We start from the raw sequence: 18,051 nt of genomic DNA, 5'->3' as shown, positions 1-18,051 counted from the left end.
ATTTTAACTTTTGAAAAGCAACGTAGTTAAATAAGAATAATAATAACTCTAATAATAGTCCTTGAATTAATTTCCGAGAAAAAATTGTAATTAAAATAGTATGGATGATTGCTAGTCTATGTACTTTACAAACTCAGCTTAGTAAGTCCGCGTCCACAAAATTTCAAATATCGTTAAATTTCAATATGAAATTGTATATTTTTAATTATTTTTTGTAAGAATTAATCTAATGTCTTGTTCTATCGTCCTAATATCATATTAAAGTAATTTATTTTGCAATAACTAAGCAATTAACGTAAGAGGTGCCAATTTCGCCCCGAAAAAAAAAGCACACCGAGGTCGAATATCGGGAGAGGAATAATTTTCGAGTTCAGTCCAAAATAATGGTCATCGAATGATAATTGCAGCTCATCCCATTCGAAGGCTAATACTGAAAAATACTGTGCACCGCGAGGGAAAAAAATCATACTGTAGTAGTAAACCTATTCGGAGCTCGTATTCAATAAAATTCTTCCAATTGAATAAATACATTCTAGCGGAAAAATGTGCATTCGTTACGTAAATTGCTATCCAATAAAAATTTATTCGCGGACGCAACACATCACGCGGGTGAAATACCGGGTGAAATATGTTTCCACAACTGTTAGTACTGGAAACGTTTCTGCTGCAACAAACGTATACGTCCCGCAGCGAAGTGCTGTTGAACCGAGAGCTAAATAATATTGCACAGCACTGGATGGGAAAAGAAATTGCCGGTGATTTTCTTTCCATTGTATTTATCCTCCAAAGGAAAGGTTAAATGGGTACGGCCTCAGCTTTTTCCTGATGTTTCAGGGACGCTAAGCGGCTTCGTAGGCGAGACCATCAAAATCTTGCGAAGCAAAAAAAAAACGTGTCAAACTCAAAAATTCACCTTAAAATTTGAAAGCAACCTATAACGCTGCGAGAAAAATACACATTTGTGAGGTTATCTGCACACTCTCTTAGCTTTGTTTATATCATGTCCTCTCAAAGTGGAATTAATTCTCGAATTTTCACTTGCATCCAAAAATTATGGCGTAAAGGTCGTGATAATCAGAAATTAGGATTAGATTAGGAGAGATTAGTGAAGAAATCTGCTTTAGTTGGGGTCTCTTGAGTGAAAAAAACTGAGGTAAGTCAAAAATTCGGAGAGGATCCTTTCGAGTTTTCGATTTCGAAAAAACCCGGCAGAATGATTTTGCACTACGTTAACATTTCGTAGAATTAGATCACATCGTTTTCTAAGTGATGATCCTGGTCAAAATTCGCGACGTTAAGGTTGTGATAATAACTTGAGGAGGTGACCGCGTTAGTTGAAGTGCTCTGAGTGAAAAAAAAACTGAGGTCAGTCAAGTACTGACTTTAGTTTTTTCACTCAGAGCACTTCATAGCTGGGGAACGGCAACTAGAAGGTGTTGCCCCCTCATCTTCCCCTTTTCCATGAGGAAACAAATAATGGATCCCTCAGAAAAACAAGATTTTCGGACAAGAAGTGATCTATGTGGAGGATTTGTTGCTGCCTAAGTGTCCTCTCCTGGATTAATTTCTGTTACGATCTTAGCAATAAGCACAAAGTTGGACCGATTTCGGATAGTCTGGGCTCTGCAGAACTGCTATTCGTATCATTACTAGTTATTACTAAGCTTAAGCAGAGCTGAAAATATGGCAATAGACCCGGAAGTGTCAGGAGACGGATGGTGAGACACATAGAACTAAGACAGGTAGAAATAGACGTGGACAATGGTAAGCGAGCCTGTGAACTTAGGGATGTTGTGAATATATGGGCGAGGGGGAGGTGGGAGGAGATTCGTATGTGTCTGTGTGTGTATGTGGAATAATCGTGCGAAAGAATCTCGCATAGATCTCCGATGAGCCGCACGAAATAGGCGTTATAAAAACCGTCATCGCAAACAGTACAGCAATTTTAAATAGAGGTCAAAACCAACAAAAGCCAACCAGTCAGAAATCATTTGAATCGAGCACGAACCCACTAATAGTTGATTGGTCCGCAGCGGTTGAACGACCTTCTCCTTTTTTTTGGAAAAAAAAAGAAAAAAAAAGAATCCGTACAGAGATACAGAGTTCCACCACTCTTCTAAATTACTCTCCTCTAAATTTTCCACCGCAATTAAACGATATTTTTTTCCTGGGAGAAAAAGAATCCATATAGAAATTATCTAAATGTTGTGAGAAATGGTCGGATTCAATTTGTAATTTTTAAATCTACTATGGTACCATTTTTCCCGTTCATACGATGGACAAAAAAAAAGCTGAAATGAAAGTAAAATTGATTTCGGAACATTTATAAGAATTTCCTCTCCTCTTCTCTTTCAGAAAAAAGAACGGATTTCAAGTCATGCGGTGTGAACTATTCTTATATTATTTTTATGCATTTATTTTTATATGCTTATTATTTATATATTTCTCGAAAAATTTTAAAATATTCTTCCTTAACTAATTACAAAAGGTTTTGAATTTGTCTAACTAGTAACATTCATCGTTTTATAAATAGCAATAATTTTCATGAATCACGAATACATGTTCCGCAAAGGGTCCCATGTTCTTTTTGAAAGTTCCCAAATGTCTTTATGCGCATCAAAAAAAAAAACAAAAAAAAAATCGCATTAAAAGATCCTGAAAATTCTCTGCTAAAATTCGACCATTTCCAAATTTCTACGATTACGGATCTCTTCTTCCAAGGAATGGCCTGTGTCCGTCAATTATCCATTTGTATTATACTCGTAAGTGTCCGTGTAGCTGCAAACCACTTCAACGACGGACCTCCTCTGGATGTGTATGGGTGTTTAATGGAGAGAAGGTGAAGGTTCGCGAGATACGACGACGCATATTCGAACGCATTAATTCGTCGCCGTCCGAAACGGAACCGGGTTCAAAGCATTCGAAAGTTCGAACACACAGAAGTTCGGGTTCGAATCATGCTCGATTACCGCCACACATTGTTTACCAACGAGGTTCGAGGGGGGTGTTTGACGGGCAGCCAAAAAAAAAGTGTGACCGATTTATGGTACATTGCCCTTTGTCACCATATATCGTCGCCGTCGTCGTCGTATCGTTCATTGTAACAATTTTTTACAACCTTAAATAAAACGTGCGTCTGAACAATTTAGCTGACCTTAACGTTAAGCGGAAAATTAGATGGATTAACGCCAAGAAATCTCCAGCAAAAAAAGAAAATAAATCGCCAGGTAAAAAAGAGTAAGTCTAACAGAAAAGTGGGTTTCTTTGCCTTACCTTTGATCAATACTGAGAACATCTTTTCTATATTTATTCCTATTTTTCTTTTTTTTTCGTATCTTTCTTTCTGAAAAAAAATGGAGCGACTTTCACCAGTTGACTTTTCTTCGCGTAATCTTCCACAAAAATCGCTGGATGGCTATCTCATCGGAAAAAACGGGAAGAATTTCAGTACTTTCTGACGCGAGTTCGAAAATGGAACTTATCCATGGAACCAAAGTGGTAAATAAGGGCCAAAAAACTGAAACGAGAAGAAAAAACGTCCAAATAAATCCGAAAAAAAAAGAAGTTTTTCAAGCGTGAACACATGTAAATCCGAGCAATTCGTTAAGGGAAATGTGCTGGCACAGAGACTACACGGACTATCCAGAAAAAGTGTCATTCAGTTAATTAAACCTATCTTTTCAGAGAACAGGGTTTGTGGTTACTAAGAAAATTTGAGGATATGAAAATTGAAATTTGAAAATACTTTTGGAAGCAAAGGATTCTACGTTTGAAAAAAAAATTGTTGAATTAAATCGATTTTAAATTGAAACAAATCGACTTTTGCTGCATTATGTAGATGTTTGTAAGAGTGAAAATATAAAAAACATATAATTTAATTGCAGTAGCTTCACAAAACCTCCTACTATCCTCCCACTCAATTTCTGTAACCGGACGACGACATGACATGGGTCCTAAATAAAACAACTGCTAAGGGGAGAGTTTGGACCGAATGCCCGAGTATGAACATATGTTCGAACTTCGAATCTATTCATTCGATTCAATATCTGCACATTTATTCATTATTTCATGCAAATATTTATTTCATCAAATCATTGTGTATGCAAATACCCGTTCCATCCCAAGCGGATTGATACCGCAAAGACTTCATTAATCTAAAATTTATTTTCCGAATATTTTCGAGTTCGAATATTTGCCAAATATCTCAAAAATTCAATACATTTGAACATTTGACTCATTACTACAGTTTTATAGGATGCACTTGTTCGTATTTCAGCACGTCAATTCACCTTACAACCCCCTTTGTGAAATTGAAAAATTCCAAAACATTCAGGTAATCGATAGGAATTCGAATATTTCCTTAGCTTAGAAATTTCGGATATGATCGCACAAGTTCAAGTATTTCGAATAATTTTCACGAATTTATTCGATACGATATCCGAACAGCCGCGGCAGAGATTTCGGGATCGCGGAATATGTGCGCCGCGCGCTTGCGCATTGTAAATATAAACCACAATGTTCCATTTATGCCTTTCGTTGCTCTCATTTCCAGGATATTATCCCTATAATACGTTCCACATATAGAATCGCATCATCGCAAAAGCAACGCTTATCGCAAAACGCACACTGTCGAACGCGCTAGTCTACCGGATTAGCGTTCAGACTTCTAATATGTTATTTCTTAGGAAAATTCGCATCTAAAATAATCCACTATTATTTTACCTTGACTAGTCTATTTCTAGCTGGGTAGTTATTGATTTGGTTTATTTTTTTTTGATTATTTTTTATTTTTTCCATTCTAATTTATTTTTACTCACCTTTATTTATTCTTTATTTTATTTCATTTTCTTATTTATTTTTATTAACTTCCCTTGTTTTATTTATTCACTTAGTACAATGTTGCTCAACCTTAGTGTTGAGGTTGCAACCCCAAGTAGTTGAGGTGATTTTTTACAAATCTCCAACTTTTATATTGGAGGATAGATGTTTCACTTCATTTGAGCAGCTTTTTTTTTCTTTTTTTCCTTATTTCGAGAAGTCATCAGAGAATAAAATCCGAATAACATTTGAGAATATGCTCAAAGAGCAGTCAACGAGCGGCCAGGATCCAAACATGGAAGCCCAAAAATTCACAGAATTTCTTCAACGGTGCAATCATAAGTGCGGATTTCGAAAATTTTTAATCCGAAGCAGCTGATCTGGCCCCTGGCGTGCAAAGATTATAAGTCCCTCAGTAAACCACTGCCAAAATTTCCCTCCCATTCTTTCTTTCTTTTACCCTTTCTCTGTGCCTCTCTGCCTTTGTCTCTCTCTCCAATAAAATCCAGATAGGCGACGAGAAATCAGGGATTTCAATTAAAAACTCAAGGTTTTTTTTGTAGTATTAGTGGAAAGCAACAGATTTTGTGTAGATGGGTGTCAGAACATGAGAGAGAAGTAGTAGTAATAGAAATAAATAGAGAAATAAAATATAGAATAAATATCAAAAAAATAATGCTAGATAGCTTAAAACCAGAATTTCCTAGACTTCCCGCTCTGCACATACATTGGAGAAAATTTTCTATCATTAACTCGCAAAAATTAAATTTAAAAAGGAGAACTTAAAAATTTAAAAAACGAATTCAGAAAAAATAATAAAATTGACGGAAATGTATCTACGTATTGGCTTGTAGCAGACTATTGGAAACTCAATAATGAGACCACTACAAGCTTCGGTTTTGTCCAAATCATTGGATCGATCATAGTTTACTCTCCCCACCAAAATTTTTGGTCCTTTTGTCGCCGCATTGCGATCACCGCGTGACCTTGTGAAGCGATCGATAAGGTGAAAAGTATTACCTTCCTGAGCGTCAACAAACCATCTTGCAGACACAGCACATGAGCACAACAAGTGGTCCTGACGCGAACAACAAGGGAACAGAAATTAGGTGGAAGAAACAATGCGTTCTGTTAGTACTTATAATAAATAAATAAGAAATAAAAAATGAAAAGAATCCCGTTGCTATAGGGATGTTACGGTAGGAATAGATAGAGGTAGAGCTGCAGTACAGCGTCCTCATCTCATCCTAGTAATAGAGAGGAAGACAAAACACATGTGAAAATTCCCTCAGTGATTCCTTCTTCCCAACGATACCACTTATTACGCGATAGTATGCAAGCCACACATTCATTCGTCCAACATTTGCAATAGGTTGGCTCAAATAGGCTCTAAAGGCTGCTCTGCCCGAGCAGTTGTGGACGCGTTGCGGATTGCCTTCGTTCTATTACCGGTAATAAGTTGCATCGTTGGGTGAACGAGATCACATTGTGCTGTTTCGCACGGATTTTTCTGAATTAGTAGGGAGTATGATCAGATTCATATTCTTGAGCTATATCCCCACCGGTATTCACTCATTGAGAGATTTCTCAACATTTAAGGACACCTTGCTACGAAATTGACGATGTTATCGATTTTGTTACATATTGCCTTCGAATATTCCGGCAGAAATAGCAAATCAGGTTTTTTTTACGAAATGAAAAACAAGAACTTAGGAAGCAAGACACTTGGTGGTGATGACATAAAAAGAATACGGTAGCAGAGCCACGATCGCAACGTAGATCTCATCTTCGCTGCGACAAAAGCGTCTATATCGAAATGTTTCGGGAAGGATGCAGAACAAGTCAGGAAAAAATGAAGATCAGATATTCCTTGGTGCAAAAATAGAGAGATAAAAAGTTTGTGTACGCGAAAGAACTTGTTGCTGCAAAAACCGCCCTGCGCGGTTGCTGATTGCGCGGACCAAAAAACACTTGAGAAAAAAAACTTGTGCAGATTATTGAATCCAAAAGTACATTCACACAATGAATCCAAGAAATTACTAAAAGTTTACGTCCGAAGATAATTTGCTGAATAGTTTAGTCGAAACTATTCATGACGCAGATCAAACAAACAATCGCAAACTAAGGGAGCAGAGAGGATTTTAGCTACGCGATTTATCAGACCCAGCTCGGATCAGCAGAATTCCACCTTAGAAATCCCTTCGATAAAATCGATCCAGATTACAACTACGTATTTCTCTTCTCTCTTTTTTGATCCTCTGGAACATCCCAGCAGATTTTAATTTTTATTATTATGACGTCAATTTCATTCTTTTTCTTAGTTAATTGTTTAATTTTTGAGATTTGAATCTGAATACGAAACATGGAAATATGGAAATAGTAGAGGAAACGGTGAAAACCGTAACTGCACTCGGCCGTGATAACATCGCACAAAAGTATGAACGATTATTTTTTTTTATTTTTACGATATAACATTTGAAAGAGGTACAGGCAGAGTTCACTGTGTGAAATTTTTGCAGTTGCGATTTTACAACGCAGCTCCACCGAGACAAAAAAAATATATTTTCCACAAATTTATGCTATATCCACAGAGTGTTTAGAATAATCGATGAACTCTCTTTAGGTAAGCTCCACTCAAACTTAGTGGAAAATCAATAAGATCGATAGTTCCGAGAAAAATCATTGTCATACTCGTATGTATGAGAAACCCTTAATTGGGCAAAAAAAATTAAAAAGCCTCAAAAATAGGCTTAAATAAATTAATGGATCATTAGTTCCTCTTCGTGGAAATTTGCGCATAATCCGCTTCCTGCATCAAGGTCAAAGATTGGTCAAAAATCCGTTAATTCTCAAGGATTTGTCAATGAAACACGCATAGCCAGATAATCACAACTTCTGTAAAATTTTTAAAAACTTTCTGCATTTATATTCGTATGGATAGCGCTAATTTTTGAAAAAAGAAAAATACTTTCGAAAAAACTCATACATGACATGATACATGATCAAAAAAGCGAATTTTGGAGCAGGTGGGTTGCCGGCTACAACTTATGATCCTTGATAAGTACTAAATTACTAAATTGTCCCCTGCTTTACTGTTCGCGTGACTTATCCCTGCTTATTCTCATTCTACTCTTTTCTCGTTGCTGGATTTTCTATTGTTTATTTGTATTCATTCTTTGCCTCTTACTCTGGGCACGCCTTTGAGCGTAATAAATAAATAAATAAATAAACAAGACAATAACTACTCTGGATTCTAAACATTTCCCTCCAAAACTTGAATCTTTACCTTAGTTTTGTCGAAGTCGATTTCTCATCCATCGTTTAACGTTGCGTTGAGGGAAGGAAGCGCAGTAACGTGAAGTAGGTCTTACGGGGTCCGGTGTGGAATGTGATGGAGGAGTTTTTCAGTTAGTAACTAACAACTGATGCTTATCACATACACACGCACAGATATGATCTGCAATCTGTTCGTTTTCCCTACTTCTTGCGCCGCAAACAAAACGAGTTACTCTGTAGAAGAACCCGTACCCTGTTCTCGTGACTACCACGCTTCTAGTTTCACCATGCGCTTCGCCTTCGCTGCGCATATGGGTGTATGTATATATATATATATATATATATATATATATATGTGAATGTATGTAAATATGTAATGTGAATGTATATGTGTATATGCATGTATGTGTATATCTGTATGTATGTATGTATATGTAGATGTATGTGAATGTATGTAAATATGTAATGTGAATGTATCTATGTGTAAGTGTGTATGTATATGTGTATGTGCATGTGCATGTATATGTATATCTACCTGTATGTATATATAGGTGTATAGGTGCATATAGGTGTATATGAATGATGTCCGTATGTGTATATGTGGGCATGTACATATGGGGGTGTGTATACGTGTATGTGCATGTATATATGTGCATATATATATATATCTACTATATAATAACGGGCTTATTCTGTCACGTGTGTCTGTGTGTGTGTGTGTGTGTGTGTGTGTGTGTGTGTGTGTGTGTCAGTCACGAAATTCAAAATGAGGGGTGCGACGGGTCCACCGGCGTCGAGTTAATGCCTCGAAGCTAGGAAGCTATAAAATGAGGTGTGAAGGGGTCCACCGGCGTCGGATAGCCTTAGAAGGGGGTGCGACGGGTCCATCGGCGTCGGATACCTATAGAAAGGGGTGCGACGGGTCCATCGGCGCCAGATAGCCTTAGAAGGGGGTGCGACGGGTCCAAGACGTCGGATACCTATAGAAGGGGTGCGACGGGTCCATCGGCGCCAGATAGCCTTAGAAGGGGGTGCGACGGGTCCATCGGCGCCAGATAGCCTTAGAAGGGGTGCTACGGGTCCATCGGCGCCAGATAGCCTTAGAAGGGGTGCGACGGGTCCAAGACGTCGGATACCTATAGAAGGGGGTGCGACGGGTTCCACGACGTCGGATACCTATAGAAGGGGGTGCGACGGGTCCATCGGCGCCAGATAGCCTTAGAAGGGGGTGCAACGGGTCCATCGGCGCCAGATAGCCTTAAAAGGGGGTGCGACGGGTCCAAGACGTCGGATACCTATAGAAGAGGGTGCGACGGGTCCATCGGCGCCAGATAGCCTTAGAAGGGGGTGCGACGGGTCCATCGGCGTCGGATACCTATAGAAGGGGGTGCGACGGGTCCCACGACGTCGGATACCTATAGGAGGTGCGACGGGTCCACAGCGTCGGATTGCTATAGAAGGGGGTGCGACGGGTCCATCGGCGCCAGATAGCCTTAGAAGGGGGTGCGACGGGTCCATCGGCGTCGGATACCTATAGAAGGGGGTGCGACGGGTCCCACGACGTCGGATACCTATAGGAGGTGCGACGGGTCCACAGCGTCGGATTGCTATAGAAGGGGGTGCGACGGGTCCACCGGCACCAAATACCTATAGAAGGGGTACGACGGGTCCAATGGCGTCGAGTTGGTGCACCGATGATAGATACCTTTAGAAGGGTGTGATGGGTCCAATGGCGTCGAGTTGGTGTGCCGGCGTCGTAAAGCTAGGGACGTTGTAAAAGTTTTATAGTTGTAACCACTTTCGGCGTTGCGCTCCACCTACTCGGCTCCGCTGTTCCTCAGAAACTGGATATACACGTTCAAACAGCTGCTTAAATAGTAGCACGCTGTTTATGTGATCTGACGTGGAACGCTATCTTTATCAGTACGATGATGTTGTCCACGTCATTTCATGTTAAACATTATTCTGCCGTAACTGTTAGGGAGAAACAACAGGAAAACCCATTCTTCGAATACCACTTTCAAATCGTGTCTACACTGTGTAGGGAACGAAAACGAATGAGTGTTTTGAGCTAAAAGTAACCTTTAGGGTCAGAGTAATTTCAGTAGAAGTGCTGTTCAGCAGTAAGAAGAGTTGTGCAAGCGAGGGGAGCACATTGAAAACCCGAAAGCTGTAAAATTGGGTGCGACGGACAGCGTGGAACTGTTGTACAGTATTATTTTGCAGCAATTTTTTTTGCGTGTCGCAGAAGTTAAATGGCACGTTGCAGCCGTTTGATACCCGTGGCTACTGCGCGCGTTGTTCATCACCTCTATGACTCCTCCGTGCGTTTGTTTCCTTGCACGTTTGCCTCAGCTTGGTATTGTGCTCCTCAGAAAGTGGAAACACGAATGAAACCGGCTGCTTAAATAGTAGCCAACAGCTTACATAATTTGACAAAGAACGTTACCTTTATCAGTACGATGATCTTCACATTATTTTATGTTAAACATCATTCCTTGATAGCTGTTGAGGAAAATAGGGAGAACACCCATTCTTCGCGTAATGCTTTAAAATTGTGTATATATTGTATTCGAACCGAAGTAGTGTTTGAAGCTAAAGTTTGAATATTCTCAAAATGTAGAACTGACGCGTTTAGAAAAAACTATGAAATTTTTTGTCTTTATATACATTAAAAAAGAAAGAAGAAAATAACAAAACAACATGAAAACAGAACTCTTATTATTTACAGAAAATATCACTATCACTAATTTTTGAATTTCAATTTAAAAGTATATTTTGGTTAGTTGATGAAAGTGAGCGAAGCGAACACCACACAAAGTCTGAGAGTCCGGCGTAAGCCGGACGATCAGACTTGTATATATATATGTAGGTGTATGTGAATGTATGTAAATATGCAATGTGAATGTATGTGTATGTGTGTACATATTTATATGTATACGTACATGTATATCTGTATGTATGCATGTATATATATGTGAATGTATGTCTGTATGTATATATGTGTATGTGGATATGTATGTATATGTGCATTTGTATGTGTGTCTGCATGTATGCGTGGATGTGTATGTGTACGTGCACATATATATATATTATATATATATGTACAAATATGCACGTATGTATATATAGACAGATGTATGTGCATGTATGTGTGTATGTATATGTGTGTATGTGTATGTATACAAGTGGATTTGTATGTATATGCATGTGTATGTATCTGTGTATATGTACGTACATGTACGTGCATGTAACCACATATATGTATGTAGACGTGTGTACATGTATATATGTATATATGTATGCGTATGCGCATGTATGTATATGTGTATGTGTACGTGTGCATGTATATATATGTGCGAGTGTATGTATGTGTACCTACGTGTATATGTATGTGTATGTAAGTATATATATATATATATATATATATATATATATATATATATGTAGGTGTATGTGTACGGATGTGAATATGTATATTATATGTACATACATGTATATGTATTTGTACTTATATGTATATATGTGTACATGTGTATGTGTATGTATGCATGTGGGTATATATATGCGTATGTATATATACGTGTGTGTATGCATGTGTATATATCTCTGTTTATCTACGTGAATGTGTATACTTGCATATATCTCAGTGTATATGTATGTGTATATGTGTGTGTGTGCAGGTGTGTGTATGTATATGCGCATATGTGTGTGGTACCTGCTTTGAAGCAACATCATTACATTTCGCCCATTACTGCGCTGAGCCTCTGGATCTGAGATGCATATCTATTTCCCTGGAAAATGTGGGCGCCTAGCTTGATTGTCGTAGGCGATCGAGGACGGAGATAACGTTCGGAGATTCCCGAAATTTTATTGGATGTAATCTAGACTTGAGTGCGAACGTGTGTGTGTGTGTGTGTGTGTGTGTGTGTGTGTGTGTGTGTGTGTGTGTGTGTGTGTGTGTGTGTGTGTGTGTGTGTGTGTGTGTGTGTGTGTGTGTGTGTGTGTGTGTGTGTGTGTGTGTGTGTGGGGGGTGTGTGTGTGTGTGTGTGGGGTGTGTGTGTGTGTGTGGTGTGTGTGTGTGTGTGTGTGTGTGTGTGTGTGGTGTGTGTGTGTGTGTGTGTGTGTGTGTGTGTGTGTGTGTGGTGTGTGGTGTGTGTGTGTTGTGTGTGTGTGTGTGTGTGTGTGTGTGTGTGTGTGTGTGTGTGTGTGTGTGTGTGTGTGTGTGTGTGTGTGTGTGTGTGTGTGTGTGTGTGTGTGTGTGTGTGTGTGTGTGTATGTGTATGTGTGTATGTGTATGTGTGTGTGTGTGTGTGTGTGTGTGTGTGTGCGCGGGTGTTTTTGCTTCTGTAGCTGCTGACAGAAAAAAATGCAACAAAAATCCGTCAACATCTTCTCACGGCAGATAAGACGACTGAAGCGAAGTGATCTGGTGTGTACGTGTGGCGGCGGAACCATCACCTGCCACCGCGACGACCACCGCGTCCCCGTCGCGATGAATTACCGTGTTTTTGCTCACAGTCAGTCAGTCTGCCAGTCCATAGTCGATTCCATTAATTATGGCCGCTAAGAGGATTTCACTTGTTTTCACCACATCATAAGACAGGTTCGAAGTGCGCTAAAATGAGACTGGTCGACCGAACCGAAGGAACGGGGGTTTTCCGGTTGATGGTTGTGGATTTGTGGTGAATAACGGGAAATTACTGTAGCCAGAATCATCAACTATGTGGCTAACCCAGTTAAGTCCTTACCGTATAAGGAAGATGGGAAAACGCATAAACAACTCACCAAACTACTTTAATGTCAATTATATCTAGGATATTTTGGTTCTTTTCTTTTCTTTTTTTTCATTCCTTTAAATTTCTATCCAAAACATCTATATATTTTCTTGCTGGCTTTTTTTCTGTTCAAAGACTCTCCACTTGTGTTACTTAATAATTTGAAGCACCTTAAGTGTATCAAAAATAAATATATAAAAAATGGTAATAAATAAAATAATGAAAAAAATAACAAATCAATAAATATAAATAAATAAATTACGTGGATTAATGCAGGGATAAAACAGGAGCAATTAAGAGACTCAATAACTCCTTTATGAGTGAATACCGTAAACGAAAAATGGGTAAAAAGCGAAAAGATCTTCATAGTAATTACCAATAAGGAAAAAGAAATCCCTATTAATCTGTAGAAGTAAATAACCTAAAACTCCAGGCTTAAGAAAATTTACAAGTGAATAGTATCTACAAAATAAGGGGAAGCATTCAGTTCGAGATCAAAAGATCCAAAAAAATCGGAGAAGCTAAAATTCCCGATAAAAAGTAAAAGTTTTGAAGAAATGAGGCTCAAGATTGTATTTGGACAGAATAGACGCTCTCAACTATCTATAGAATGGTGAGTAGTGAAGAAATATATATGTCAGGCAAAAGTCAGTCCTTCGCTGCGTATGCGATGCGGTCACCGGGATGAACATAACTGTCAGCAACTATGGACAATGGTTCTGAACCTTCACAAAAGGTATGTGGGTAACAAATAGTAAATGCTGTCTGCTCTCCGTCTCCCATCTTTATAAGAACAAATTCAAAGCAGTTTTTTATTTCACGTTTACAGCACTTAGATGACTTTTTATGGCTGCTTTTCGCGATCTTTCTAGAAGCGTTCACGCACATTTTCTGCTATCACACAAAACTAGAAGTAACGTTTTTGTCTGGAAAAATCCGCTGGAAAAAATTTCTCTTTCACCTATCACTTTCAAGTTCTTCTCACCTATTCACTGATACGTGAATATCTTCATGCCAATTCATCAACTATCAGAAAACACTTCTTGGTCCCAGACGGGTAATAATTTCAGCAATTAATTCAGTGAATTCCTCGGCAAAGTTGTTCACCTTGAGATTTCTAGCGGAATTCTGCAAATATTCTCGTCTTAAAAACGAATAGTTCATTTCTGTGAGTGAACAGGGAGCATAAACGCACAAATCTGCTCCTGATCAAGACGTCAATACGCTAGTGGCTCCAATTCGTGACTCATTTCTGGAAGACATACCCGCTAGAATTTCCCATCCAGCAACACTTAAAGATAAGGATGAAGATAAGGATGGAGTGGACAGCGTTGATAAACCCCTATGAACATTATCGACCCCAGAGGGATGAAATGCCTGGTTGGCACCGTGAAGGTTTCGAACCATCGACCATTGTGCCATTTCATAGTCGAACCTCTTACCGACTGCGCTGTCCCATTAGAAATTAACCATAATTAACCACTAATTAATTAACCCCGTCATAATAAAATCATTCTCATAACATTTGTGACAAGTCGTAACAGAATTTAATCTTCTGCACCAACTGCAAATATTCAATGTCACTATTGCCTTCTAGAAAAAGAGGAAGGTGGCATGGATTTTCTTCGAAAAAACGGAGATTATCACCGAAGTTAGTTAGTATTAGGAAGGAATATGTGATTCATAAACTGGAAAATCGCTGTCAATTTTTATGTTACAGTAATGCCTCCATGTAATTTAGGAATGTTCTAATCTTCTAGAAATTTCCAACAAAAAAAAGCTTATAGTTTCTTTTTTCCCTTAAAAAGGTTATTTGCACAACATTTTGCAGCATTCATAGATTAACGCTTTATAAAACGTTCAATTAACGTTCCTAAATAAATTTATCCGAAATCAAATCTTTAAAGGGAATTTAATACTTTTAAAATGCGTACCGAATGAAAAATTGTGACTTTATCAGAGAAATGTAAGCTTGTGATTGCAAAAATAAGTGTGCTGCTAGAAAAAAGATTGTAATAAAGAAAAATGCTACTACTGCGAGAAAAGGAAAAAAGATCTTGGTTTACTGCAAGGTGATATGATAAGAAGGCTGAACACCTATAAAAAAAAGGTAAAACCTACAAAAGAAAAGTAAAGAAATAAAAATAAATTAATGGATAATAAAATAAGTGGAGTAAAGAGTAAGAACAAAGTAATAAAAAATAGAATGGAATAAAACAAAGTTAATAATAACATAAAACAATTACAGCTAAGTACCAGGTGGTACTGTAAGTACTCCACACCGTGGTTCGTACAGATCCATGTAGAACCTACAGCGCCTATAGCCTCTTCCCTTATCCACATAGCCGCATGCGCGTCTGACTGGAGCAGTTTGAAGGCAGAACGAGCCGCCAAGTGCCGCCCAGGAAGCGTGCGCAAGTTCTTGTGAACGCGTCGCGGTCGACTTTGCAAACATAAGTACTGGTTACATTAATGAGATACGGGATACGTTTACGATAACCGACGACATTAGGTGGAGTCCCATCGCGAATTTGTTTTTTTTTTTTGACAAAAACGTTGACAAACTTTTTGAAACAAACAAGTTTTGAAACGTTGACCCCGTCATGGAACATATTCTTCTTATTCCAGAAAAATTAATTCAATTTTAAAGGATTTTTTAAGGCCACTAGCAAACTTGCACTAGCATTTATAGCACAAATAATTATTAATAATAAATAATAACAAATAATATAACAATAATCAATAATAATTACAATTATAAATAATCAACATAACATAGCAGAAATAATTACGAATAACCACTCTTTTAAATCCAGCGATTCTTTGAGAAATCCTAGCATTCTTTTAAGTGCGGCTACAAGCGACAATTTCTCCAACGATCAATATTACATGTGTTAATGCCGTAAAAAGTAGTCGCAAACAACTCTTGGAGAAAAAATTTTTCAAGACAAAATAAAATATTCTCTCAATAAATAAGAAATAACTGAAAACGGAGAATCGTCTCGATGCTATGGTCGTCGAAACAACAGAAACAACCTCTTACGAACATCCACGGAGCCAAATTTGATGGATAGCAGTGAAACTGAACTGTGACGCGCGGATTTCAAAAAAGAAGAAGACGAAGAAGAAAAATTCGACAATGACGGGGGGCGAAAAAAAATCGCAATGGTGGTGGTGGAACTAATCAGGTGAGAGTGGAGTTGAGGCCGGAGACGAGAATCACATCATAACACAGACACATCCTACAGTTGTAACCACACACACACACAGAGAGAGAAACACGAATATCAACTGGTTTTCTGCCCCATTTTCAATCCAATAACGTTTATTGTACGGCATATTCTATGTGGATGACGTCATGCGAAAAAAAAAATACGCCTCTTAGTTTCCTGAAACATTTCAGGTAGTAATTTCTACTTGTATCTTTCTCAAATAAAACTTATCATGTTCATTTTACCACACTGTTAAGGGTTTGAAAAATTTAAACTAAGTATTGAAAGACAATTATCATAATTGTTTTACCACTATTAAAGGTCCACAAAATCAAGTTAAATATTGAAAGTTAAGTATTATTATTAAAAACTAAATTAAAATGATAATATAAATAATAAATAAATAATGAATAATATAAAAATTAAATAAATAAAGTAACTAAGGTAATTGACTAAATTGAATTAAATATTAAATAACAAATAATAATAATAAAGTATTAATTAAATATTAAGTAGAATTAAAAATAAAGAGAAATTACTGTACGAATTCCTTACCATCGTCAAATCTAATAATAACGATCTGATAAGAATAATTCATAACAATAATAATTACTAACAATAGAAGTCTTATAGATCTAACAGGAGTTAGTAGATTTTCTAAATATTATAATTTTAAAAAACGTCCTGATCGTTTATGTTGGCGGAAAAATCGAAATTACTTCTCCTATAACAGGTAGATTCATTCATTTAAACGTAGTAAAAAAAACATTGTTGGAAAAAAAGAAAGAAAGAAAAAGAACGTAATCCCAGGGAATAAATTTACAATGAATTGAAAGGTTCATCACGAATTGTACACTTACGCGCTGATAAACGAGGAACTACGGAATCAGAAAGAACGGAAGACGCCGAGCGAATCTGGTTTTTGCAAAGAATGGTGAAAACTCAGCGTTGAAAAATATTGCACAAGGATTGCAGGGAATCTATTCAGTACAATGTTCTTTTGCAATCGAAAAAACTGTAAAACTTACTTTTTTCGTGGTTTTTTTTTCCTTTAATACGAAGACACTCAAGAAAAATCATTTTAAAAAATTCCAGATCTTTTTTGATGCTTATATTGCTGCCCTACGCAGAAAAGTGACAAAAAGAAATTCTGAAAAATACTTCCGATTCATGTGGAGTGGAATAATGGACTCCATTACAGTTCCTTCCCTTGATCACTGAACCGGTCAACATTTTAGTGCTGCTGTAAAATTAATATCATTTAGGATTTTTCATTTTCCTTAGAAAGAGAATGATCTGCAAACCCATCAGACAATTGCAATGAAGGGCCAACGTTTCTGCAAAAAAAAAACTAAAACTTTGACAAAATTCCAGTAAGCTCTGCTGCTTCTTGTTTCCGTTTTCTGTTTTGTGGCACACCTATGGGTGTTTCCAAAAAAACAGATATTTTTCCGTAAAAAATTAGTAAGTAGGTATTTTTCCTGTGACATGACAGTGGTTATCCATAGGTCTCGGAATAGCAACTCAGTAAGAGGAAGAAAAATGCAAATGCGAATAGAACTCATTCAGATTTTTCGCAAATTCAAATAATTGTTAGAGATGTTTTTTTTAATGAAAAGATGCAAAGCACCGTGACTCGGGGAACAAATTAGAATTTCGAACACTTTTTTTAGAGGTAATAAAAACTCTACTTTTATTAACGAATCCTATACGTTCCAATTCTCAATTCATTGGTTATTCTTACGTTTACAACAAAAAACGAGCGAGCTGCCCGCACGTTCGATCGGAGGTTCGAATCCGCGCAGTGCTCACCAAGCCTTTCATCCCTTCGGGGTCGATAAATTGGTACCAAACTTGTCTGGAAGGGTAAAAACACTGACTTGACACATCGGCTAGCCCCCGCAAGTCATTGTACAGGCCAGTCACATTCACGTTCGTAAACCTCAAACGATTCTGAATTGAAGTGG

At 37.7% G+C, this 18,051-nt stretch overlaps 1 protein-coding gene across 1 annotated transcript in view; it reads right to left on the bottom strand.

Moving 5' to 3' along the window:
• RB195_020204 (uncharacterized protein) overlaps positions 1–13,895 on the bottom strand; it is a gene marked incomplete at both ends in the record, with an annotated part of 35,691 nt that extends 21,796 nt beyond the window's left edge. The window contains one exon of the mRNA XM_064188411.1: positions 13,858–13,895. Within this exon, the coding sequence (XP_064044292.1) occupies positions 13,858–13,895 (38 nt within the window). The remainder of the gene's footprint in view (positions 1–13,857) is intronic.
• Between the last annotated feature and the right edge of the window lie 4,156 nt (positions 13,896–18,051).

Source organism: Necator americanus, chromosome II (genome assembly GCF_031761385.1).
Source record: "Necator americanus strain Aroian chromosome II, whole genome shotgun sequence".
Classification (NCBI taxonomy): domain Eukaryota; kingdom Metazoa; phylum Nematoda; class Chromadorea; order Rhabditida; family Ancylostomatidae; genus Necator; species Necator americanus.
The sequence above is the reverse complement of the archived record's forward strand: the minus strand, read 5'-3'. Positions and strand labels throughout refer to the sequence as shown.